The sequence below is a fragment of the Electrona antarctica genome, assembly GCF_951216825.1.
Source record: "Electrona antarctica genome assembly, chromosome: 12".
NCBI lineage: Eukaryota > Metazoa > Chordata > Actinopteri > Myctophiformes > Myctophidae > Electrona > Electrona antarctica.
The window spans coordinates 4,489,940-4,517,192 of NC_136793.1; the positions used below are offsets into that span (position 1 = coordinate 4,489,940).

General features: G+C 47.4%; 1 protein-coding gene across 2 annotated transcripts in view; it reads right to left on the reverse strand.

Moving 5' to 3' along the window:
- Positions 1-1,380: 1,380 nt before the first annotated feature.
- Positions 1,381-27,253, reverse strand: part of cabp7a (calcium binding protein 7a) — a 123,350-nt gene continuing 97,477 nt past the window's right edge. For both annotated transcript variants that reach the window (XM_079517163.1, XM_079517164.1), the window contains exons 3-5: positions 18,250-18,362; positions 11,838-11,988; positions 1,381-1,829 (exon numbers count right to left, since the gene is read on the reverse strand). In XM_079517163.1, the coding sequence (XP_079373289.1) occupies positions 1,702-1,829; positions 11,838-11,988; positions 18,250-18,362 (392 nt within the window). In that variant the 3' untranslated portion in view covers positions 1,381-1,701. The remainder of the gene's footprint in view (positions 1,830-11,837; positions 11,989-18,249; positions 18,363-27,253) is intronic.

A 27,253-nucleotide genomic window follows, 5' to 3' on the forward strand; every position in this document is an offset into this window, starting at 1 on the left:
TTTTCCTCCGGTGAAAAAAAATCCCTTTCTGGCCAAAAAGTACCGTTTATACGTGTGGTTGGGGGCTCAGAGTGCGTCCACTAAGGAAAGTAGGCTTTCTAATGACACAACCCGCCTTTGTTTTGGTGAGTAGCAAAAACGTTCTTTTAAAATACGCTAAAGAGGAGAGGCTGGTCTGATTTCGATTTGAGATTTAAAACTGAAAGTCCCATAGCCTTATACTGCAGGGCAGAATCGTAGAAGCAGTAGAAGGCTATGGACCAGAGCTAGGTACCATCTAGTCCATGTAGACCACCTGTTTAGCGTCCGGTACCATCTAGTCCATGTAGACCACCTGTTTAGAGTCCGGTACTATCTAGTCCATGTACCTGTTTACAATTACCACAATGTCCTCATTATCCAACCGTACCATTTTGTGAACCATACTAGTGTTATACTATGTATTTCCTATTTCTTACCATGCTATTTATTTTGTCATTTTTTTAGGGGTTCCACTATTACTTACAATATCTCCACAACTTTGGATATTTTCAAACCTCAAACATAATACACTGTGTCCTCCAAACCTCAAACACAATACAGTATGTCCTCCCAATTCGCTCATAACTATACTTACTGCTAACACATCTAGAGCATTACATATCTGACACATACTTACACGACATATCTCTCTATATCATTCTGCGTCCGTACCGTATTCCACACTGCCACGAATGCGCATGGCAATTCAATGTGGAAAGCGTCATGTAGGGTGATATATAGTCTGTTGTATAGGTCTTCAAACTGGTGGTTTTATTGTGTGAGGGTCCCGTAGCTTGGCCTCGTACCGCGTGCGTCAGATTGTGTGAGGGTCCCGTAGCTTGGCCTCGTACCGCGGGCGTCAGATTGTGTGAGGGTCCCGTAGCTTGGCCTCGTACCGCGGGCGTCAGATTGTGTGAGGGTCCCGTAGCTTGGCCTCGTACCGCGTGCGTCAGATTGTGTGAGGGTCCCGTAGCTTGGCCTCGTACCGCGTGCGTCAGATTGTGTGAGGGTCCCGTAGCTTGGCCTCGTACCGCGTGCGTCAGATTGTGTGAGGGTCCCGTAGCTTGGCCTCGTACCGCGTGCGTCAGATTGTGTGAGGGTCCCGTAGCTTGGCCTTGTACCGCGGGCGTCAGATTGTGTGAGGGTCCCGTAGCTTGGCCTCGTACCGCAGGCGTCAGATTGTGTGAGGGTCCCGTAGCTTGGCCTCGTACCGCGTGCGTCAGATTGTGTGAGGGTCCCGTAGCTTGGCCTCGTACCGCGTGCGTCAGATTGTGTGAGGGTCCCGTAGCTTGGCCTCGTACCGCGTGCGTCAGATTGTGTGAGGGTCCCGTAGCTTGGCCTCGTACCGCGTGCGTCAGATTGTGTGAGGGTCCCGTAGCTTGGCCTCGTACCGCGTGCGTCAGATTGTGTGAGGGTCCCGTAGCTTGGCCTCGTACCGCGTGCGTCAGATTGTGTGAGGGTCCTGTAGCTTGGCCTCGTACCGCGGGCGTCAGATTGTGCAGGGAAAGTTTTCAAAGTGTCTCTGTGGCCTCATCATGAAGTCGGATTCCTGTTTTGTGTCCGATTGTCTGTTTTGGTTTTTTTGTCAGTGTTAATAGTTGAATCTTCTCAGTCATTTATTGGTGTCAGGCCTTTTAGATGAGGATTAGAAGGCCCTTGATTGGACGACGCACTCGCCGTCTACTTCATGCCGCTCCGCAGCACCTGATTGGCTGCGATGAGCATGACGCTGATGATGAACGCGATGGCGAAGGCGCATATCAGGCTCTTGCGCACGCACGTCTGCTTGACCTGCTGCGTCGGACTCGCTGCACGGAGGAGGACGCGAGGAGGGGGAGGAGGAGGAGGAGGGGGAGGAGGGGGGGGGGGGTGGTGGGGCGAGGAGGAGGAGGAGGAGGAGGTGGTGGGGCGAGGAGGAGGTGGTGGGGTGAGGAGGAGGTGGTGGGGCGGAGGAGGAGGAGGAGGTGGGGCGAGGAGGAGGTGGTGGGGTGAGGAGGAGGTGGTGGGGCGGAGGAGGAGGAGGAGGAGGAGGAGGAGGAGGAGGTGGGGCGAGGAGGAGGTGGTGGGGTGAGGAGGAGGAGGAGGAGGAGGCGGAGGAGGAGGAGGAGGTGGTGGGGTGAGGAGACAAAGGATGGGAGGGACAGAGAGAGAAAAGGTATTAGATCATCTGCCTTCATGGGTCCATCGAATTGGATCTTATTTAATGCTAGAGTCATTTCATTATTTAATGAAAGTCATTTCCAAGCCAGGACTCATCACAAAACCTTTACAAGTATGCAAACACAATTATGGGATGGACAAAGCCAGGCAGTTTCGTTTTCACACCTGTAAGCAACATAATTGCATCTCGATTGCAATGTTGACTTGGTTCCCCTCAAATGAGAGATGGCAAAACAAACGGGGCTATGATCAGCACATTATGAGGTCTGTGTTGTAACTGGAAATCCCAGAAAATCTGTGGCATTCACACGCAACTATTATATTAGTTGAGCCGCAAAGGGATGGCTAAATCCCACCGCAAAAAGCCATCGTCCAATGGCAATCCAGGTCAAGCTTATCGTAGCCTCGGAAACCCAGACATTTTTATTTCCTGCAGGGAAATCCACTTCAATTCGGCATAGAGTAGCGCAAACATCACTCACTCTCTGCTGATTTCTGATCGTCTGCACCTTTGTTAAATTGACACACACGCGCACACATATACACACACACACTCCTCTCTCTCACTGTCGCTCTAAGTAATTAGTCTCATGTCGCGCAGCTGCGCATAGTTTCTCCCGGCGGATCCTGCCGGGAGCTGCCTATGCCATAGAAAGCATAGGTGAGTTCCAGGCTAAGCTTATCGCCACCTCATAGCTGTCAGTGTTATTCTGCATGGCTGTGTTGTTGAACATTTACACGGTTTAACGTCGGGAAAGTTACACGACTGACCCACCCAGGTGATGGCAATAATACTAATGACCGTATAGTCTTACCGTGCAACATGAAAACTCCTGTCGGGTGGTCGTTAAAAGTTGATTTCTCCCTCTGTCATGTCCTATTTCTAGTTTATTTAAATAATGTCATGCAAATTTGTCCAGTGCATAGCCTACTACTGCAGGCCTGGTTGACTAGATTTAGAAGACATGTGTCCAGTGCATAGCCTACTGCAGGCCTGGTTGACTAGATTTAGAAGACATGTGTCCAGTGCATAGCCTACTGCAGGCCTGGTTGACTAGATTTAGAAGACATGTGTCCAGTGCATAGCCTACTGCAGGCCTGGTAGACTAGATTTAGAAGACATTTGTCCAGTGCATAGCCTAATACTGAAGGCTGGGAGACTAGATTTAGAAGACATTTGTCCAGTGCATAGCCTAATACTGAAGGCCTGGTTGACTAGATTTAGAATACATGTGTCCAGTGCATAGCCTACTGCAGGCCTGGTTGACTAGATTTAGAAGACATGTGTCCAGTGCATAGCCTACTGCAGGCCTGGTTGACTAGATTTAGAAGACATGTGTCCAGTGCATAGCCTACTGCAGGCCTGGTTGACTAGATTTAGAAGACATGTGTCCAGTGCATAGCCTACTGCAGGCCTGGTTGACTAGATTTAGAAGACATGTGTCCAGTGCATAGCCTACTGCAGGCCTGGTTGACTAGATTTAGAAGACATGTGTCCAGTGCATAGCCTACTGCAGGCCTGGTTGACTAGATTTAGAAGACATTTTGATGCCCTTGCTACTGAAATGATCGATTATTTATATGGAGGAATCCCGTCATTTAACATTGAACTCTATGGGGAAGAAGGACAGCTTGCCATGTCTCCTCGCTGCTAGCGTGCCTATTGGACAAGGACGGGTTGGAGGAGGGACTTAGCGAAGGGCTAATTGTGTAATTATTGAAATGAGGCTGTCTAGGTTTTTGTAAAAATTAAAAAAATATATAAATATATTTATATTATAATTTCTTTTATATACACATTTATTTTTTATTTTCATTTTCTATTCACTGGACCAATCTCACATGTCTTAGGAACGGGTGGACCAAAGGAGACGTTCCCAACTTCATTTCTAATTTTTTAGGAATATTTTGAAAAAAATATGCACGTTTTTCACCAATTGCTGAACTTCAATATATATTCATGAGATTATTTATGGAATATTTTAGTGTTTTTTTTAGTGATGGTGCAACAAAAAAAATATGTTTAGTATTCTAGGGTCAAACAGAAACGTGCACGGCTCCGCTGCAGTGTGAGACAGCGTTTACAGTGTAGTATCAAGTATCAGCGTTTACAGTGTAGTATCAAGTATCAGCGTTTACAGTGTAGTATCAAGTATCATCGTTTACAGTGTAGTATCAAGTATCAGCGTTTACAGTGTAGTATCAAGGGGCTTTTCACACGAGGAAGTGACTGACGTGCTGCTGATTGTCAACGAGAGGCGAGAGGGCATGTAGGGAGGAGGGAGAGGGAGAGGGAGAGGGCATGTAGGGAGGAGGGAGAGGGAGAGGGAGAGGGCATGTAGGGAGGAGGGAGAGGGAGAGGGCATGTAGGGAGGAGGGAGAGGGAGAGGGAGAGGGCATGTAGGAATGAGGGAGAGGGAGAGGGAGAGGGCATGTAGGGAGGAGGGAGAGGGAGAGGGAGAGGGCATGTAGGGAGGAGGGAGAGGGAGAGGGCATGTAGGGAGGAGGGAGAGGGAGAGGGAGAGGGAGAGGGAGAGGGAGAGGGAGAGGGAGAGGGAGAGGGAGAGGGCATGTAGGGAGGAGGGAGAGGGAGAGGGCATGTAGGGAGGAGGGAGAGGGAGAGGGAGAGGGAGAGGGCATGTAGGGAGGAGGGAGAGGGAGAGGGAGAGGGCATGTAGGGAGGAGGGAGAGGGAGAGGGAGAGGGCATGTAGGAAGGAGGGAGAGGGAGAGGGAGAGGGAGAGTGAGAGGGCATGTAGGGAGGAGGGAGAGGGAGAGGGAGAGGGAGAGGGAGAGGGAGAGGGAGAGGGAGAGGGAGAGGGAGAGGGCATGTAGGGAGGAGGGAGAGGGAGAGGGAGAGGGCATGTAGGGAGGAGGGAGAGGGAGAGGGAGAGGGCATGTAGGGAGGAGGGAGAGGGAGAGGGAGAGGGAGAGTGAGAGGGCATGTAGGGAGGAGGGAGAGGGAGAGGGAGAGGGCATGTAGGGAGGAGGGAGAGGGAGAGGGCATGTAGGGAGGAGGGAGAGGGAGAGGGAGAGGGCATGTAGGGAGGAGGGAGAGGGAGAGGGCATGTAGGGAGGAGGGAGAGGGAGAGGGAGAGGGCATGTAGGAAGGAGGGAGAGGGAGAGGGAGAGGGAGAGTGAGAGGGCATGTAGGGAGGAGGGAGAGGGAGAGGGAGAGGGAGAGGGCATGTAGGGAGGAGGGAGAGGGAGAGGGAGAGGGAGAGGGCATGTAGGGAGGAGGGAGAGGGAGAGGGAGAGGGCATGTAGGGAGGAGGGAGAGGGAGAGGGAGAGGGAGAGGGCATGTAGGGAGGAGGGAGAGGGAGAGGGAGAGGGAGAGGGCATGTAGGGAGGAGGGAGAGGGAGAGGGAGAGGGAGAGGGCATGTAGGGAGGAGGGAGAGGGAGAGGGAGAGGGAGAGGGCATGTAGGGAGGAGGGAGAGGGAGAGGGAGAGGGCATGTAGGGAGGAGGGAGAGGGAGAGGGAGAGGGCATGTAGGGAGGAGGGAGAGGGAGAGGGAGAGGGCATGTAGGAAGGAGGGAGAGGGAGAGGGAGAGGGAGAGTGAGAGGGCATGTAGGGAGGAGGGAGAGGGAGAGGGAGAGGGAGAGGGCATGTAGGGAGGAGGGAGAGGGAGAGGGAGAGGGCATGTAGGGAGGAGGGAGAGGGAGAGGGAGAGGGAGAGGGCATGTAGGGAGGAGGGAGAGGGAGAGGGAGAGGGAGAGGGCATGTAGGGAGGAGGGAGAGGGAGAGGGAGAGGGAGAGGGCATGTAGGGAGGAGGGAGAGGGAGAGGGAGAGGGAGAGGGCATGTAGGGAGGAGGGAGAGGGAGAGGGAGAGGGAGAGGGCATGTAGGGAGGAGGGAGAGGGAGAGGGAGAGGGAGAGGGCATGTAGGGAGGAGGGAGAGGGAGAGGGAGAGGGAGAGGGCATGTAGGGAGGAGGGAGAGGGAGAGGGAGAGGAGAGGGCATGTAGGGAGGAGGGAGAGGTGAGAGGGAGAGGGAGAGGGCATGTAGGGAGGAGGGAGAGGGAGAGGGAGAGGGCATGTAGGGAGGAGGGAGAGGGAGAGGGAGAGGGAGAGGGCATGTAGGGAGGAGGAGAGGGAGAGGGAGAGGGAGAGGGCATGTAGGGAGGAGGGAGAGGGAGAGGGAGAGGGAGAGGGCATGTAGGGAGCACAGTAGACGCAGCAACAAGCGGGCGCTTGCGACGCTGTGAAATCCTCACGTACCGTGCTCGTGTGTCTAACACAACGCACGCACGCACGCACGCACGCACGCACGCACGCACGCACGCACGCACGCACGCACGCACGCACGCACGCACGCACGCACGCACGCACGCACGCACGCACGCACGCACGCACGCACGCACGCACGCACGAACGCCTATGTCAGGAGCAGTGGTGGAAAGTGACTGTCATGCACTAAGGGATGCATAACCAAACAAGGGAGTCGATCCACACAAGAGTAAAAAACGTTTTTAAATTATATTTAATTGCAAATAATGAGGTGTGGGATGTGGGGATATCAGTAATGACTGCAGTGTGTATGGATGTGTGGAGAGTGGTGTGTGTGTGTGTGTGTGTGTGTGTGTGTGTGTGTGTGTGTGTGTGTGTGTGTGTGTGTGTGTGTGTGTGTGTGTGTGTGTGTGTGTGTGTGTGTGTGTGTGTGTGTGTGTTGTATTAAATGGTGCAAACTTAAACAAAAGGGTGGTTGGTAGTAGTCCCGATACACCTTTCTTGCTTCCGAGCCGATCCTGATACCTCAATTTCTGTGTTAGCCGATACCGAATACCGATACCAGTGTCGTGATCTCATGTTGTGTTTTTGAGTGGTGTAAACCACTCCTACAACTGTCTTTTTTGTGCAGAAAAAATGAGCATGGTTGCTATGTTCACCCTGTTCACCCGGGTGTGATTTCATTACGTCAGACATGATTTCTTTACGTCAGACAGGCTATATTACACCACTCAGTTCACACGGGTGTGATTTTTAGCTTATCTATAGCTATATATCTCGTGTTTATAGATATAGCCGACTCCTCACTCAAATGCAGCTTTGAGTGAAAAAGCAAACTCCACATGTCCCAAAATTGTATTTACGTGCCATAGTGTCAACCCCTTACCCTCCTGTGTCGGATCTGTGGTTAGACTGGCATATTTGCCGATACCGATATGACCCGATATGACAAATAAGGGGCCGATCCGATTTCTGATACCGATACAGTATCGGGACATCTCTAGTAGTTAGGCCCTTGGGGCCAGGTGGCAACCCTTAAGGTGGCCTTACACTAGCCGATAATCGGGTATTTTTGACGCTCGGGGGGTGCCCGACCGCTCAAAGCGCGATCGGGATCGGCCCGATCAACATCAAGAATGTTTGATATTTGCTCTGCCCCGCTCCGATTATCCTGTAGTGTGTGGTGCTATCAGATTTCAGATTGAAAAAAATCGGCTAGTGTAAGGCCACCTTTAGCAGGTCCTGCTCGCAGGGAGGACAGAGAGAGAGTGAGCTGCAGCCAGGAGAGCTCCCTATATATATACTCTCCTAAGCCACACCCACCCACTCTGCCACCCAATCACAGAGGCTGCCTTCTAGCCCACAGTGAGGCAGAGGGGGCGGGGCCGTCACAGTGACTGAGTACATTTACTTAAGAACTGTACTTAAGTACAATTCTGAGGGATCTGTACTTTGCTGGAGTATTTTCCACTTTGAATACTTTATACTCCACTACATCTGGGATCCATAATGAATACTTTATACTCCATAATGAATACTTTATACTCCACTACATCTGGGATCCATAATGAATACTTTATACTCCATAATGAATACTTTATACTCCACTACATCTGGGATCCTCTAGACAACAGGCTATACGTACTGTCTATGTGGTTCTCCTCTATACAACAGGCTATACGTACTGTCTATGTGGTTCTCCTCTATACAACGGGCTATACGTACTGTCTATGTGGTTCTCCTCTATAGCTACAACGGGCTATACGTACTGTCTATGTGGTTCTCCTCTATAGCTACAACGGGCTATACGTACTGTCTATGTGGTTCTCCTCTATAGCTACAACGGGCTATACGTACTGTCTATGTGGTTCTCCTCTATAGCTATACGTATTGTCTATGTGGTTCTCCTCTATAGCTACAACGGGCTATACGTACTGTCTATGTGGTTCTCCTCTATAGCTACAACGGGCTATACGTACTGTCTATGTGGTTCTCCTCTATAGCTACAACGGGCTATACGTACTGTCTATGTGGTTCTCCTCTATAGCTACAACGGGCTATACGTACTGTCTATGTGGTTCTCCTCTATAGCTACAACGGGCTATACGTACTGTCTATGTGGTTCTCCTCTATAGCTATACGTATTGTCTATGTGGTTCTCCTCTATAGCTACAACGGGCTATACGTACTGTCTATGTGGTTCTCCTCTATAGCTATACGTATTGTCTATGTGGTTCTCCTCTATAGCTATACGTATTGTCTATGTGGTTCTCCTCTATAGCTATACGTACTGTCTATGTGGTTCTCCTCTATAGCTACAACGGGCTATACGTACTGTCTATGTGGTTCTCCTCTATAGCTACAACGGGCTATACGTACTGTCTATGTGGTTCTCCTCTATAGCTACAACGGGCTATACGTACTGTCTATGTGGTTCTCCTCTATAGCTACAACGGGCTATACGTACTGTCTATGTGGTTCTCCTCTATAGCTATACGTACTGTCTATGTTGTTCTCCTCTATAGCTACAACGGGCTATACGTACTGTCTATGTGGTTCTCCTCTATAGCTACAACGGGCTATACGTACTGTCTATGTGGTTCTCCTCTATAGCTATACGTACTGTCTATGTGGTTCTCCTCTATACAACGGGCTATACGTACTGTCTATGTGGTTCTCCTCTATAGCTACAACGGGCTATACGTACTGTCTATGTGGTTCTCCTCTATAGCTACAACGGGCTATACGTACTGTCTATGTGGTTCTCCTCTATAGCTACAACGGGCTATACGTACTGTCTATGTGGTTCTCCTCTATAGCTACAACGGGCTATACATATTGTCTATGTGGTTCTCCTCTATAGCTATACGTATTGTCTATGTGGTTCTCCTCTATAGCTACAACGGGCTATACGTACTGTCTATGTGGTTCTCCTCTATAGCTATACGTACTGTCTATGTGGTTCTCCTCTATAGCTACAACGGGCTATACGTACTGTCTATGTGGTTCTCCTCTATAGCTACAACGGGCTATACGTACTGTCTATGTGGTTCTCCTCTATAGCTATACGTACTGTCTATGTGGTTCTCCTCTATAGCTACAACAGGCTATACGTATTGTCTATGTGGTTCTCCTCTATAGCTACAACGGGCTATACGTACTGTCTATGTGGTTCTCCTCTATAGCTACAACGGGCTATACGTACTGTCTATGTGGTTCTCCTCTATAGCTATACGTACTGTCTATGTGGTTCCCCTTTATAGCTATACGTATTGTCTATGTGGTTCTCCTCTATAGCTACAACGGGCTATACGTACTGTCTATGTGGTTCTCCTCTATAGCTACAACGGGCTATACGTACTGTCTATGTGGTTCTCCTCTATAGCTACAACGGGCTATACGTACTGTCTATGTGGTTCTCCTCTATAGCTACAACGGGCTATACGTACTGTCTATGTGGTTCTCCTCTATAGCTACAACGGGCTATACGTACTGTCTATGTGGTTCTCCTCTATAGCTACAACGGGCTATACATACTGTCTATGTGGTTCTCCTCTATAGCTATACGTATTGTCTATGTGGTTCTCCTCTATAGCTACAACGGGCTATACGTACTGTCTATGTGGTTCTCCTCTATAGCTACAACAGGCTATACGTACTGTCTATGTGGTTCTCCTCTATAGCTATACGTACTGTCTATGTGGTTCTCCTCTATAGCTATACGTACTGTCTATGTGGTTCCCCTTTATAGCTATACGTATTGTCTATGTGGTTCTCCTCTATAGCTACAACGGGCTATACGTACTGTCTATGTGGTTCTCCTCTATAGCTACAACGGGCTATACGTACTGTCTATGTGGTTCTCCTCTATAGCTACAACGGGCTATACGTACTGTCTATGTGGTTCCCCTTTATAGCTATACGTACTGTCTATGTGGTTCTCCTCTATAGCTACAACGGGCTATACGTACTGTCTATGTGGTTCTCCTCTATAGCTACAACGGGCTATACGTACTGTCTATGTGGTTCTCCTCTATAGCTATACGTACTGTCTATGTGGTTCTCCTCTATAGCTACAACGGGCTATACGTACTGTCTATGTGGTTCTCCTCTATAGCTACAACGGGCTATACGTACTGTCTATGTGGTTCTCCTCTATAGCTACAACGGGCTATACGTACTGTCTATGTGGTTCTCCTCTATAGCTATACGTATTGTCTATGTGGTTCTCCTCTATAGCTACAACGGGCTATACGTACTGTCTATGTGGTTCTCCTCTATAGCTACAACGGGCTATACGTACTGTCTATGTGGTTCTCCTCTATAGCTATACGTACTGTCTATGTGGTTCTCCTCTATAGCTATACGTACTGTCTATGTGGTTCTCCTCTATAGCTACAACGGGCTATACGTACTGTCTATGTGGTTCTCCTCTATAGCTATACGTACTGTCTATGTGGTTCTCCTCTATACAACGGGCTATACATATTGTCTATGTGGTTCTCCTCTATACAACGGGCTATACGTACTGTCTATGTGGTTCTCCTCTATAGCTACAACGGGCTATACGTACTGTCTATGTGGTTCTCCTCTATACAACGGGCTATACGTACTGTCTATGTGGTTCTCCTCTATACAACAGGCTATACGTACTGTCTATGTGGTTCTCCTCTATAGCTATACGTACTGTCTATGTGGTTCTCCTCTATAGCTACAACGGGCTATACGTACTGTCTATGTGGTTCTCCTCTATACAACAGGCTATACGTACTGTCTATGTGGTTCTCCTCTATACAACGGGCTATACGTACTGTCTATGTGGTTCTCCTCTATAGCTATACGTACTGTCTATGTGGTTCTCCTCTATAGCTACAACGGGCTATACGTACTGTCTATGTGGTTCTCCTCTATACAACGGGCTATACGTACTGTCTATGTGGTTCTCCTCTATAGCTATACGTACTGTCTATGTGGTTCTCCTCTATACAACGGGCTATACGTACTGTCTATGTGGTTCTCCTCTATAGCTACAACGGGCTATACGTACTGTCTATGTGGTTCTCCTCTATAGCTACAACGGGCTATACGTACTGTCTATGTGGTTCTCCTCTATAGCTACAACGGGCTATACGTACTGTCTATGTGGTTCTCCTCTATACAACGGGCTATACGTACTGTCTATGTGGTTCTCCTCTATAGCTACAACGGGCTATACGTACTGTCTATGTGGTTCTCCTCTATAGCTACAACGGGCTATACGTACTGTCTATGTGGTTCTCCTCTATAGCTACAACGGGCTATACGTACTGTCTATGTGGTTCTCCTCTATACAACAGGCTATACGTACTGTCTATGTGGTTCTCCTCTATACAACGGGCTATACGTACTGTCTATGTGGTTCTCCTCTATACAACGGGCTATACGTACTGTCTATGTCCACTAGGCAGTCCGCAGGGTTCTCTAGGTGTTTCTCCTCGGTCATGATGATGTTCTCGATGTCCTTCATGGACAGGTGGTCACAGAACGTGTCGTACAGCAGCCTCTTCAGCTCGTCCACCGTCAGCTTCTGCATGTCACACTGCCAAGGCAGAGGGAGGAAAGAGAAGAAGGAAGAGAACAAAGGGATCCCGCACAGTGTTCATTAACTCTATTAGGCCTGATAACAAACTGTTAGTAACAAACTGCTAGTTTCACTAAGGCCCCTTTTCCACCGGTTGGTTCCCAATGGGAACCGGTTCAGTTCTTTTTGGTTCTTAGTCCATGAGCCAGAGCTCCAAAATTGGAACGCTAATTATGAATTGAGCTGGCAAAACCATACCTATATTATATTATATTATATTATATTATATTAGAACAAATTAAGGTAGTAATTCTGGAGTATTAGGAAGTGACCTCACACCAAGCCCTCGGCAGAGCTGGGCAACGTTGGAAGGGGGAGGGGAGGGGCTGTCGCTCCTCAATCCGTTCTCTAGATATATCATCATCATCATCATCATTTTTCGACCGTGGTCGAGATCATGGATTTCACAATGCCACGCCAGACTTTAATGCACAGAATGTAATGCACCGTCAGGGCACTGGCGGAACTACTTTGGGCCGGGCCGGGGGGAAGACCGCACGACCGGGCCTCGCCGAACCTGACTACCATGGAGCGTGGCTGAGGATGTCTGTTGGAGAGAGTGTGAGACAGACTCCATGGTGCTTGTACAGTCCAGGCTGTCCAGCGCAGTACATTCTCATCAGACATGATATTTTGCTAAAGTGTAGGCTATAGCTATAAACTCTGTATCTGGTTTTATCTGCCGTGAGTGACTGTGAAAAAATCGTCCATCGAACATCCCCCCCATCCCCCCCGGTAGGTCCGCCCCTGCGTCAGGGTTTGATTGGGAGACAACTGATTCACCAGGAGGTCCGGGCCGGGGGGAGACCACCCCCCCATCCCCCCCGGTAGGTCCGCCCCTGCGTCAGGGTTTGATTGGGAGATCAAACTGATTCACCAGTAATTAATGTATGGATTCTGGCGACCTATAAACTGACAATATAAACCTGTGGATGTAACTGATGGCTCTGTGTCCAAGGCTGGCCTGACGCCATTAAGGCACCGCTCTGTGTCCAAGGCTGGCCTGACGCCATTAAGGCACCGCTCTGTGTCCAAGGCTGGCCTGACGCCATTAAGGCACCGCTCTGTGTCCAAGGCTGGCCTGACGCCATTAAGGCACCGCTCTGTGTCCAAGGCTGGCCTGACGCCATTAAGGCACCGCTCTGTGTCCAAGGCTGGCCTGACGCCATTAAGGCACCCATTCACTCTGTGTCCAAGGCTGGCCTGACGCCATTAAGGCACCCATTCTGTGTCCAAGGCTGGCCTGACGCCATTAAGGCACCCATTCACTCTGTGTCCAAGGCTGGCCTGACGCCATTAAGGCACCCATTCTGTGTCCAAGGCTGGCCTGACGCCATTAAGGCACCCATTCTGTGTCCAAGGCTGGCCTGACGCCATTAAGGCACCCATTCTGTGTCCAAGGCTGGCCTGACGCCATTAAGGCACCCATTCTGTGTCCAAGGCTGGCCTGACGCCATTAAGGCACCCATTCTGTGTCCAAGGCTGGCCTGATGCCATTAAGGCACCGCTCTGTGTCCAAGGCTGGCCTGACGCCATTAAGGCACCCATTCTGTGTCCAAGGCTGGCCTGACGCCATTAAGGCACCCATTCTGTGTCCAAGGCTGGCCTGACGCCATTAAGGCACCGCTCTGTGTCCAAGGCTGGCCTGACGCCATTAAGGCACCCATTCACTGTGTCCAAGGCTGGCCTGACGCCATTAAGGCACCGCTCTGTGTCCAAGGCTGGCCTGACGCCATTAAGGCACCCATTCACTGGCCTGACGCCATTAAGGCACCCATTCACTGTGTCCAAGGCTGGCCTGACGCCATTAAGGCACCCATTCACTGTGTCCAAGGCTGGCCTGACGCCATTAAGGCACCCATTCACTGTGTCCAAGGCTGGCCTGACGCCATTAAGGCACCCATTCACTGTGTCCAAGGCTGGCCTGACGCCATTAAGGCACCCATTCACTGTGTCCAAGGCTGGCCTGACGCCATTAAGGCACCCATTCACGTATGCATGAGTGATGACGCAAAACACAGGCAGGATGCACGCAGTCGCACACAAACATACGGTAGACAAGGACAAAGGAAGAGACCTTGGATGACAGAAGTTTAAGGTCAGGCACACATGCACACACGCACACACACACACACACGCACACGCACACGCACACGCACACGCACACACAAGGTAGATAAGGACAAAGGGAAGAGATCTCAGACGAAAGAAGTTTGAAGTTAAAGTTCCGTGTCTTTGATCTGTGCCTGGAAGGCAGCGTTGCTTTGCCTACTAATCAGAACTTATACCTTATTCTGAATTTTTAAAACGATCCTGCAAATACTCCACCATGCAGTCCATCTGTTCTCTGCACCACATTGTCGCCAGGTTTAGAACTCGATCGCTCAGCCAGATATAATAGTTGTCAAGCTGTATGCAATTGTTGGCTCAGTGGCCTTGTGGTTAGAGTGTCCGCCCTGAGACTGGGAGGTCGGGGTTCGATCCCCGGCCGGGTCATACCAAAGACTCTAAAAATGGGACCCAGTGCCTCCCCTGCTTGACACTCAGCATCAAGGGTTGGATTGGGGGTAAGTCCCTGCGACATACTAGCGTCATGTCCAGGGGGTGTACTTGTACATCAAGCTGCCTCACGCTACAGAAACAGGAGATAGGCTCCTGCCCTATGGGCCTCATGCTACAGAAACAGGAGATAGGCTCCTGGCCTATGGGCCCCATGGCTACAGAAACAGGAGATAGGCTCCTGCCCCTATGGGCCCCATGGCTCGGCAAGGCTACTTACAATGCAATTGTTGTAAACGTCCTCTGGGTCTCTGGTCTCTCTGTGGCGTGAGGTTGGAAGCCTCCGTCATACAGTACAGAGCAGTGGTTCCCAAACCGTTTAGCCCGTGACCCAAAAGAGAGATTAGACGTTTGCACCGGGACCCAAACTAGTGAAAATAGCAGACCTACAAGCTCGTAGCCCGACTCCGAGATTGTAGATCTGCTATTTTTCAAATAGCTAAAGTATAACATAATGCTTAAAACACCAGAAGGGGTTCCTGTCCTGAATCGGTTAATATCAATTGATTACAGTGATACATATAGGTCTACACTAAATGTTGGCGACCGGATTAAGGTTGGCGAACATGCGTTAAGGTTGGCGAACATGCGTTAAGGTTGGCGAACATGCGTTAAGGTTGGCGAACATGCGTTAAGGTTGGAGAACATGCGTTAAGGTTGGCGAACATGCGTTAAGGTTGGCGAACATGCGTTAAGGTTGGCGAACATGCGTTAAGGTTGGCGAACATGCGTTAAGGTTGGCGAACATGCGTTAAGGTTGGCGAACATGCGTTAAGGTTGGAGAACATGCGTTAAGGTTGGAGAACATGCGTTAAGGTTGGCGAACATGCGTTAAGGTTGGCGAACATGCGTTAAGGTTGGAGAACATGCGTTAAGGTTGGAGAACATGCGTTAAGGTTGGCGAACATGCGTTAAGGTTGGCGAACATGCGTTAAGGTTGGCGAACATGCGTTAAGGTTGGCGAACATGCGTTAAGGTTGGAGAACATGCGTTAAGGTTGGCGAACATGCGTTAAGGTTGGCGAACATGCGTTAAGGTTGGAGAACATGCGTTAAGGTTGGCGAACATGCGTTAAGGTTGGAGAACATGCGTTAAGGTTGGCGAACATGCGTTAAGGTTGGTGAACATGCGTTAAGGTTGGCGAACATGCGTTAAGGTTGGAGAACATGCGTTAAGGTTGGCGAACATGCGTTAAGGTTGGTGAACATGCGTTAAGGTTGGAGAACATGCGTTAAGGTTGGCGAACATGCGTTAAGGTTGGCGAACATGCGTTAAGGTTGGAGAACATGCGTTAAGGTTGGCGAACATGCGTTAAGGTTGGCGAACATGCGTTAAGGTTGGCGAACATGCGTTAAGGTTGGCGAACATGCGTTAAGGTTGGAGAACATGCGTTAAGGTTGGCGAACATGCGTTAAGGTTGGAGAACATGCGTTAAGGTTGGAGAACATGCGTTAAGGTTGGAGAACATGCGTTAAGGTTGGCGAACATGCGTTAAGGTTGGAGAACATGCGTTAAGGTTGGCGAACATGCGTTAAGGTTGGAGAACATGCGTTAAGGTTGGAGAACATGCGTTAAGGTTGGCGAACATGCGTTAAGGTTGGCGAACATGCGTTAAGGTTGGAGAACATGCGTTAAGGTTGGCGAACATGCGTTAAGGTTGGAGAACATGCGTTAAGGTTGGCGAACATGCGTTAAGGTTGGTGAACATGCGTTAAGGTTGGAGAACATGCGTTAAGGTTGGCGAACATGCGTTAAGGTTGGCGAACATGCGTTAAGGTTGGAGAACATGCGTTAAGGTTGGCGAACATGCGTTAAGGTTGGCGAACATGCGTTAAGGTTGGCGAACATGCGTTAAGGTTGGCGAACATGCGTTAAGGTTGGCGAACATGCGTTAAGGTTGGAGAACATGCGTTAAGGTTGGCGAACATGCGTTAAGGTTGGTGAACATGCGTTAAGGTTGGAGAACATGCGTTAAGGTTGGCGAACATGCGTTAAGGTTGGAGAACATGCGTTAAGGTTGGCGAACATGCGTTAAGGTTGGCGAACATGCGTTAAGGTTGGCGAACATGCGTTAAGGTTGGCGAACATGCGTTAAGGTTGGCGAACATGCTCGCGGTTATGGTGAGGTTAGGGTTTGAGTTAGGTTGTCATTGTCGGACCAATAGTATGTCGAAACTAAAGCCTGTACCCGCCAGGAAAGCGATCCGCTACACACGGGTAAAAAAAGAACCCACTGCCGCACGAGGGGTCCAACTTGACCAAAGTTAAACTAAACCACTTATAGCTGCTCATCGAAACAAAGCCTGTTTTGTTTGTTGGTGAAAGTCTATATTCTCCAGGCTCAGCAGCACAGCTTCTCTGCATAATATACGTTTTGGGCATAAGATAAAACAGAGGGAGAATTTATGTTGGCCAGATCTGTAGCTGGCGCTCTAAAAATTATAGATTAGATAAATATCTAATTTTATTTCATGCCCCAAAAGTGTTTAAATGCAGAGAAGCTGGAGTGCTGAGAGAGGCTTAATTCCCAGCCTGGAGAATAGACTTTCACAAACACAAAACAAACAGGCTTTGTTTCGGTGAGCAGCTATAAGTGGTTTAGTTTATCTTTGGTCAAGTTGAACCCCTCGCACTGCAGTGGACTTGGTTTTTACTCCTGTGCAGCAGAGGCCTTCCTGGCAGGGCGTTCTAGTCAGAGACTCGCTAACGCACTGGACCAGGGCTAGATGTTTTGACCTGAGATCAGATTCTATAAATGTCTTCTACATCCTGACAGTTTTCTGAAAAAGCTATGTTTCTATGTCAGTCGTTCTTCGATTTTTCAAAAATAGCAGACCTACAAGCTCGTAGCGCGCCACTCGGTGGCGCGCTATGAGCTTGTAGATCTGCTATTTTTCAATAGCTAAAGCATAACATAATGCTAACACCAAAAGGGGTTCCCGCCCAAAATGGGTTAAAGGTATATTCAGTGATTTCACTTAATTCAAATATCACTTATTTTTTTGTTTTGTCGTGATAATCCTCCCTACTATAGAGTGTGCTGACCATATAAGGAGTTCCTCCCTTGTCCACAGTTAACCCCTGGGGGTCGTTTTTGGCTAGGTGGCCCAGCCTTCATCCAATCAGGATAGAGATGGGCCTTCCGCCAATCATGATCGAGCAGGGGCGGGCCTTTGTGTGTGTGCTGTTGGCCTGTCGCGTGTGTCCCCCCCCACTGTAGTGCGTGCACATCTTGTTACCGGGGTTTTTTTTCCAAATCATCCAAATCACTGAATGCTCCTTTAAATGTTTGTGAAGCACTTTATAGCATTGTTTTAGAAAAGCGTTATAATAAAATAAATCCATTATCATTGTATCACTATACTGTCACATGCACGTCACAAAACCTTTCCGCGAAAGGCTTCCAAAAAGGCTTCCGTCCGCTCACAATCCCGACATCCCATTATTCTGACCATTAGGTGAGGTTAGGGATATCACGGTTAGTTATAATGGGGACAGAGGACATGGCTCCTCAAAACGCATTGTGGGAGGCAACTTCCCATTTGGCCGTGTGTCAGTTCGACAACGTTCTGCCTTGTAGATGTGCTTAAAAAGGATGCTCCGGTGCTTGTCAGTTTACTACGCGGCTGTCCTTTGTGTCAGAGACTGAGTAATGATTACCTTCCAGAAGATGGAGTCGTAGTCGATGCCGTTGAATTTATCTGGCATGTTGGCCGCCGTCAGCTTCGGGCCGAGGAGAGTTACAAATTCCTCAAAGTCCACCAGGCCATCACCTGCCAAAATGTTGATTTGTATACACATTTGTCCACATTTCATGCACAACAGCTTTACATTTAAGGCAGCCAAAGACAAGTGATACAAATATAGACGCAAAAAAAAGTAGAAATTTATAACCTAAATGAAATAAAGTATGGGTTTAGTTATTTTGTGTTCATGTTCTGATGAATTGAAAATGGTGGACCATGTGCTAATTCCTGTTGAAAACATTGTAACTGTCTCTTATGCAACTGCCTTATCGTCTCCTCATCCTCACGCTGCTGGGAGACTATCTTATCACGAAACAAGCTGACATAATGAACGATGTAATCCTCATACATGGCAGATGACATAACAGCCAGTCCTATCACAGTCTTCAAGTCGGTCTGCACACCCTCAGGCAGGCCTTGTTCAATTTTCTCTCTCAGAAGAAACTCGGCCCAGACGCTGGGTGGGTGACACCCAGCGACATCCGCCATTGCCTGGTACGCACGTCTAACAAATGTCAGCGGAGGTTCTGTAGCATCCAAAGGAGAGAAAACAACATCAGAAGGAGAGAAATCATCAGAAGGGCGAACATCCTTACGATTCCGTTGCTTTACCATCCACACGTCCGTGGCCTCAGGACCCCCTCCCAGAATCAGTCCACCACTTCCGCCGTCCGGTCGTTGTGGCACCGCGATCGTTGATGCGTCATCCGGATCGGGGCTAGAAAAATCTAAGTCACGTGCATCAAAAACGCAGGCTCCTCCATCAGGAGAGCGAACGGATGTGGACAGGGTGTCCTGTACTGGGGACCCATCAACGGATGTGGACAGGGTGTCCTGTACCGGTGACCCATCAACGGATGTGGACAGGGTGTTCTGTACTGGTGACCCATCAACGGATGTGGACAGGGTGTTCTGTACTGGTGACCCATCAACGGATGTGGACAGGGTGTTCTGTACTGGTGACCCATCAACATGACATTGGGCATAAGCCTCACACATTTCCTGTCCTCTTTGGAGAAAGAGATCCATCAACCTTCGTTCTGCCCTAACCCTATGCTCCAGGACCAGTCTATAGTCCTGTATTCGTACGTTCAAGGCATTGATGACAACTGGAGAAAATACGCTATCCTGTGGCCATGGGCCAGAAGGGCCCCATAAGTCCCATTTAGAGTCCCATTCAACCAAAATTGAAGTTAATTCGGCCATCAGTCCATTTGGTTGGGAGGAGCTTGCGTGTGTATGTGACCCACTCATACTGGAGTGGTATACGGGCACACCTTAAGGTCAGAGAATATTGAATTACAATTATAGTCACTTCTATCGCTACTATAAGCACCCACAATTGTCCAAAAATAACCCCCCTGTGATGCAAAATTACCCCATATATTAGTTGTCAAAACCCTAAAGGAAACACACTGATTCACAATGGTCAACCTGAAAACCAGTTATTAACGCGGTTATCACAGGAAGCATGTACACCGTGAACTGTATAGCTATATACAATTCACACGAATAGTTACAAAAATATGTATCCACAGGCGGAAACAAAAGCAACGAAATTTAGGTGTTCAGAGACAGAAACCAAATTAACCTATTATAAAACTCAAATATCCTCCTATAACATAGTGTAGTGAAAAGGGTGTCATTAACCGGAAAATCACAAATGCAGTGACTTCCCAAAAATCCTACTGTGTATTAGTACCCACAATAGCCCCCCTTTAAACTTAAACTAAGTCAACAATAAACAATACAAACCAAACAAATTGTTAGAACATGTCACACACTGAATGTTTCAAGACAAGGTTACCCTGTGAGTTGAAACTGGCAGAACAACGTCTAGTCATGTAACAGTCATGCACCATCACCCATGCAGGTTAATAGAACTCGAAAACAAAAGATGGGGCAAACTCCCTACACTAAAACTCACGTATATCCAAATGGACTACCAAATGGTTTTACTTTTAAAAAGAAAATCGTGAGAAGGGGTTTTAAAAAACTAACTATAATTACGGGCCAAAAATGTGTTACAAAAAACGTGGTAGGCTATATCATGAATAGAGTATTGACCGGCCTCCTAAAAAATGTACACTATAAATTCAAGTATACACACCAAACACCTGGGAATATTCCTACCAGTTGTTCAAAATTAAGACAAAAACTTTGTCAAAGAGAAGGCCGTTCCAATACTCACCCATGTATTGTCCACCACGCATGCAACTGAAAGAAATAAAAACTGAAAATGTTACTACTTATCACCTGAAAAAGGAAACAATTAACCTACGATCAATCCATCCTAACAACAGATTAACTTTATAAAAATGTAAACTGTCGAGTACAGCCACAGAAATGGTATTTATAATTAATAACAGATTTAATAGACATGTGTATCTGTATCCTGCAAACATTTGAGTTAAAGGGAGTTGTAGTCATATCCCCTGATTCCGAAATCATCAGTAACAGAAGAGAACAACTACAAGGCCCAAAGATAATATAACCTGGTCGCCAAATGACGACTCACTCTGTTGTTACTATTGTATATTTGCACAAGACGTGCCCACGAACGGATTACAGATTGACGTTTGTCAACATAAGGACAAAGAACCCACTATGTTGTGGAAATGACTGGTACATCCTACACATGAAATACATTGCCCCTCAACCCCCCTCACAGTAACCCTCAAATGAAATTTCAACCACATGTCACAGTAAGGTGACATGAAAGATCTCTCAGAAAGAGATGAAGGAAACATTGTAACAATATGCCATTTAGTGGTCAAAACATATAAAAAATATTTGTCAGCTGGTATGCTGAATGTCATCTTACTACAGAAAGGATGTAATAAACCTAACTATAGTAAAGATCTTTGAACAGGGGTAGCCATCTGTTTACTGTAAATAGCCCCCCAATAAATTTGCTCACAGCTCACAGTGGGTCTTTTTAAAACAAAGGAGAGGAGATAGCCCTAAAGCTCTCTTCACCTGAAACATAGTGTTGATTCAGGGCGATAGCGATCCCCCCTCCTTCTGAAACTTATTTATTGAGGGTTATTTATTGAGGGTGTAAGGAAGGGATTTTAGCTCTCTCCCCCTCTTTCCCTAAAAGCACATTCCGTCAGAGCATGCTAAAATTGTCATTGCAATTCCTCACACGTAGCTCTGTATGTATTCGCTCATTTAACTATCACTCTTAGAATGGCTTCTACTAGCAATATTTCACCGGACATAGCTAGAACCTTTTTGAAGTAAGTCTAGTATGAAGTACATTCAATCATTCATTCACTCACACATACATTATTCTCAATCAATTCTCGTGATATCATTCACACCACAAACACTCTCAGGCTTGTGTGACCTTCTCATTGAAACCCCTGGCTGGTGCCTACCCCAAACTCAAGCTTCATATGGCCTGGCAAACATACTGTACGTTTCTTCTGACACTCAAGGTGTACCAAACCATATCCACCACCAAAATAAAAAAGATCAACCGTAGACAAGTCTACCATTGCTATGCCTTTTTTCAATGAGAAGTTCCCTTGCCTGTATACACTCTCATACAGAGTTGATTCAAATCACTACCACGGTTCAGTAGTACTATTTTCCAACTCTTCAAACATAACCACTTCACACACACACGTATAACTTCACCCATGGGACAAGGTAGAAGGACAAGGAATCAGTCCACTGTACTCTGTCCCATCTTGTGTGTGTGTATGTGTGTTGACCCTCCGTTGCCTCAGTCAACACGTCACCACAGGTGGTCTATTCCGAGAGCATTCCTAAGTAATAAAAGGTCCCTGTCTGTTATATGACAGGATGAACTCACAGCTATTGTAAGCTTTAACAGATTGTTATCTTAGGCCATCTTTAGTGACTCCACAGCTAGCCTCTTGTCAATTAATGCAACCAGCCGTTTGAGTCTTAAAGATAATTGATTGATTGAAATATTTATCAACAGTTTGCAGAATTACAGTACCCTTCAAGCACAAACTCAACCCAAAGGCCGCTAACTGTGAGTGGACAGCTTACAAGAGGGTCCACCATTGTTCAATTCATCAAAAAATAGACTATACTGCATGGCCTAACTGAACCAAACTTTTGTTTGTCGGTGAAGCCATCCTTACTGTGCAGAGCTATGCATGTCTCCTGGCTGGCGAAAATTGTTGCACAGCCCAACACCCATTCAGTACACATTCAAGACCGCACCACTCAACTCAAAAATGGTCTGATCATAATAGTCATTCTAGCAATTATTTTCACCCGGGTTGAATAAAAATAATATGTAGAAAAGAATGACACAAAAATGTAGCCTACTCATCTTTTCGTATTCAAAATACAATTTTCAAACAAACAGATCCAGACCACGTCTAAATATGTGCCCATACACATGCCGTCCAAGTGAATAAACAACATTATCAAAACCCAACAGAATTCGTTCTCTGGTCCAGCCAGAAAATGAACATCCTAGAGGCCTCTAGACTGTTTTGTTCCATCAATGAATACCCAACACAGACAGACAACATCCACAAAAGCACACATAAAGAGTAATCTAAAACCATTTTTAACCCTCGTATTTCGTATACAGACATATTGCAATGCCTTAAATCAATAAAAATTCTAACGACACCTCCCCCCATTTGAGACATGAAACTTCTCCATGTATCAATAACATGCAGCCTCAGCCACATATAGGAAAGATAGACAGGATTCTGGAAAGATAGACAGGATTCTGTCCACCATAAGAACAGTGCCAAAGCACCGGGCATCACCACAGGTATAAGCCACCCATAAAACATCCAATCACCCATACGGACAGACATACACAGACACCCACAGCCCCAGGCACGCACATACACGCATCAAAAGGCTAGTTTGTCAAGCCAAAGACAGAGGAAACGAGTCAAACGACCCATGGCAGCACCAGAACACATGCGGTCACGTAACCCCAATAACGTCGATTAAATCAGAAATAAAACTGATCCACTCCAAAGGAAACGTCATAATTTCCCAAGGAAAACGGGAGCGAAAGAGAGGAGTGCACGCACACGCACGCGCACGGAACGGCACAAGGGAGCAGTAGTTGCTGACAGAAAGAACAAAAACCACGCCCCTAGCCAACCCAGAACAAACCCGCTCACACACCGGAAGTATGAGGAGACTGTAAAAAATAAAGAAACGCTCCCGAACGGGAACAAAGACAGTACGGCCGCCGGATAGCCAGTACTCAAAGAGCCGCAATGCCACTGGGAAAACCAAAATGGCCACGAAGAGATATTAACAACAAGATGAGCACATCCAATATGAGCGTCACCCAAATGATACAAACAGCAAAAATAAATCAGCACGCTGCACGTCCCACTCAGGCCTCACAGGAAGAGCAACCATAAACACAATGAAAAGCAAAGCGTAACCTAATCGAATGTAAGACGCACGTTTAGTAATGCAGAAACATTTAAAAAAGCGAAAAAAGATCCGATTCCTGGAAACACTTGCTCCTCATATAGGTTACCCACTCCCCCAAAACAATACGCCCAAACGTGGAAAGCAGTACGCTGACGACAAATCATTGGCAAAAGTGTAGCAACAACATAACATCGCCATACTTTACCTGTCCAGACCCTTGTCCACAGAACAAAGGAAATACGACTCTGCCATCACATCCCACGCGATGTTTCAGCAAAAGCCCCTGTACTTTTCTTAAACAAAGGACCCCATACCCCGTCGAGCAGAGACCCCCCACCCCCACTTATACGAAGGTGTAAAACATTTAAACGTACACCCGTGTTCTTCCACATGTCACCGCCAGGAGGAAATAGTGCCAGCGCAAAGTGATCATAACCAAACAATCACCATAAATGCAGGCACATTTCCCCAGCAGCAATGTAAGCAAAAAAACACACGTACACAGCAGTGCGCGCACCTTTAGCATCGTATATATATATACGTCACAAAATCCCTGTTTTGCAATACGCCCGCCGGCTCGTCTTACTGGGTCGTGCGTAATCCAGACAATCTCAGAAGAATAATATTAATAAATATTAATATTAATATCCAAAATTTCAGATTCCTATTCCATACACCCAATAACGTGGGGCCTCAGTTTTCCCACTAAACACTTTCGGCTAGCCCTCAGGAATGCACAAAACCGTCCAAATATTGTGCATCCCATGTAATACGAGGACCGCCACGCAAATAGAACGTGGTCATGAAAAACGCTCGCAAACCGCGCGCGCCTTCCGGAACTCCCAGCGGGGCCAGAACAGCACTGCGGCAACTGTGTAGTCTGCTCGCATGCTACTATCCACAACCCCACCGGTTCCCCGAAAAACGTGTGCCGTTTGAAATCGCTTTAACCTATAAGGCATATCAGAATCCACGCTCCCCCACAGGAAGCAAAGGTATTGTTCTATATGGCTACGCCATATCTTCTGCACGTTTGGCCAGGTATATGTTTTTATAATGAACCGCCACTTTGACGGCGGAACATTACAAAAACTAGTTTCAACTTAATTGTCGTAAAAAATGAAAGATAAAGGGATAAAGACAAGTTTATGACTAGCTCGCCTGGCGTTTACAGAAAAAATAAAATATGATGAATGAAAATGCGTTGCCGCTGAGCAGACAGAAAAACTGCGCAGAGACCAAAACATCCCGTCCACAGCCACACGTAGCACAGCACAGTCTCCATCTAAAGGTATGATACGTACTCACGCCAAGCCCCTCGTGCCGACGGTAAAAAGGATAAATATGCTTACCCAAACAGAACCGTCAACACACAGGACTTCTGGGCGAACCGGGTCTCGGCATCATCTGATGTATCTGAACCATGAGAGCCCCGGAGAAAAGTTGTGACACACGGCAGACAGCAGAAGCAGATCCGAGATGATGTTGTTTATTTCACAAGTACACAGCGCAGCAATGCATACAGGTTAAAGCTCACGCCAGCCAGAGATGGCCTGACGTGCATCCACAAGGCTCGCGCCCGACTGACAAAGAGTCCCATCTTGGTCAACCTTTTAAGCAGTTTACATGAGTGTAGGGTGTCAACAGAAATATGCATACATTTTAGTGACAACCTTAAAGACAGAGACATCAAAGGAAGAATGCAAAGGTGGTCCCAACCCCCCTTAAGTCTAAAGTGGTCAAACATGCCTAAATTGTCTCCATATATGGTCACCAGGAAGCAAGCACAGAACAGTAGGTGTCCTGCAGGCCTGGCCGTTTACTATCAGCAAGCCAGATCTTTAGGGTCCCTCCTGCAGTGCCCATGCAGGCATCCTGTCTAAACATGTCATGTCACTCTCTCAATGAGAGACAAAGATCCAGGTTTACACTTTAGCTGAAGCAGACTATATTAATGTGAATTATGAATTCCAGATTCATCATAACCCCCCTTATGACCGTCCAAAAGACTGTCATACTAAAATATGGAATCATAATTCTTACCACCCCCCTTGATCCTCAGCTGGACGGTACATTCAAGACATCAGAAACAGCAGCATTACAGTAGGACCTTCCCCAAAATTGTTTACAGACATTTAAGATTACAGCTTGTCATAAATGATTACATTACATTACATTTCATCCTCGATGTGCTTTTAGGACTCTCTCTGTGTTACTTTAATCTTAGGCTAAAACATAAAAAAATAAACACAACATATAAAAAACTACATTTTAGCTTAAAAACCACAGTAAAAATCCCCTTTACACCTCGATAACTCAGCTGTCTGTAATTCAAATCATTTTTCTGACAAATACCTAATCCCAAACAAAGAATAATGGTCAAATGATTAGTACAAATAATAACTGACATTTAACAGACGTTGCCGCTTTCAGGAAATTTAGGACATGCAATAACATATACGTTATAATGCTTTGAATAAAACTCTGCTCTACTAGGGTAGTACATAATAAATGACGCTGGACCCTTGTTAACCAGCTAAACAGTAATAAGAAAAGATAAAAATACATTAACAGGCCAGAGTTTAAGCAATATTTAACTAATATTCTCTACACGTCTCGAGGAAATTACCTAATTGTTTCATAAGTAGGCTACTCATGACTCAACTTATCTAATTATACGACAAAAACATACACCAACATAATGCCTATTAATTCATGTTGAAAACAAACGCGACACACGATTTGTAATCAGAGAGAAGGAAAGTTCATCTTCGCCTCTGATATATGGACAAAGGAAAATCTTCTGTATGCTGCATTCCGTTACCTCAATGTTCGCCAGGCCACGGATCAAGTTGTGAAAAAGTTCACACTGTTTTCGCAGTCCTCATCATCATCTCATCTCCCCCCTCCCAACTCAGAACTCATCAGAGTTGGGAAGAAAAAGGCCGTTGCGTAACACCATCACAGACGCCGCGTATGACGACTGCAAGGCCCTCAGCTTGTGTCGGTCAGTCGGCCAAGGAAAGTGAAAACCACCGCCACGCCATGCGTCGAGTGGTCGCCTCTCCCCCGGGGAACCATGGGGTCCCCGCCGCCGCGCTGCGCTGCGTCCCATCACCTCGTCGTCCAGCGCGCTGATGCAAAGACGATGGTCCCCGCCAACCGCAGCCGCACACCGCTCACCGTCTCCCCGCCGTCGATGCGACCGCTCCTGTCCATCCTCTCGCAGGGCAGGGTCGTGAGGCAGCCTGTAGCCGGCGAAGGCCTCCATCTCCATGTAGACGCACTGAACGCTGGATCACACGTCCCCGTCGTTGCTCACAAAAACCCCCCACCTCGAATTAGACTGAATAAAAAAGCCGCCGGTTCTGTTTGTCTGGCACATAAAAAATGTCCAATGACAACGGATTTCGGACACCATCTGATGTATCTGAAAACAGCGTCTGTACTGTGCGAACGGCTGTGTGGAGCAGACGGGAAACAGAAGTCTCGGCGAAAACAGTTCTCCAGTCTATAGT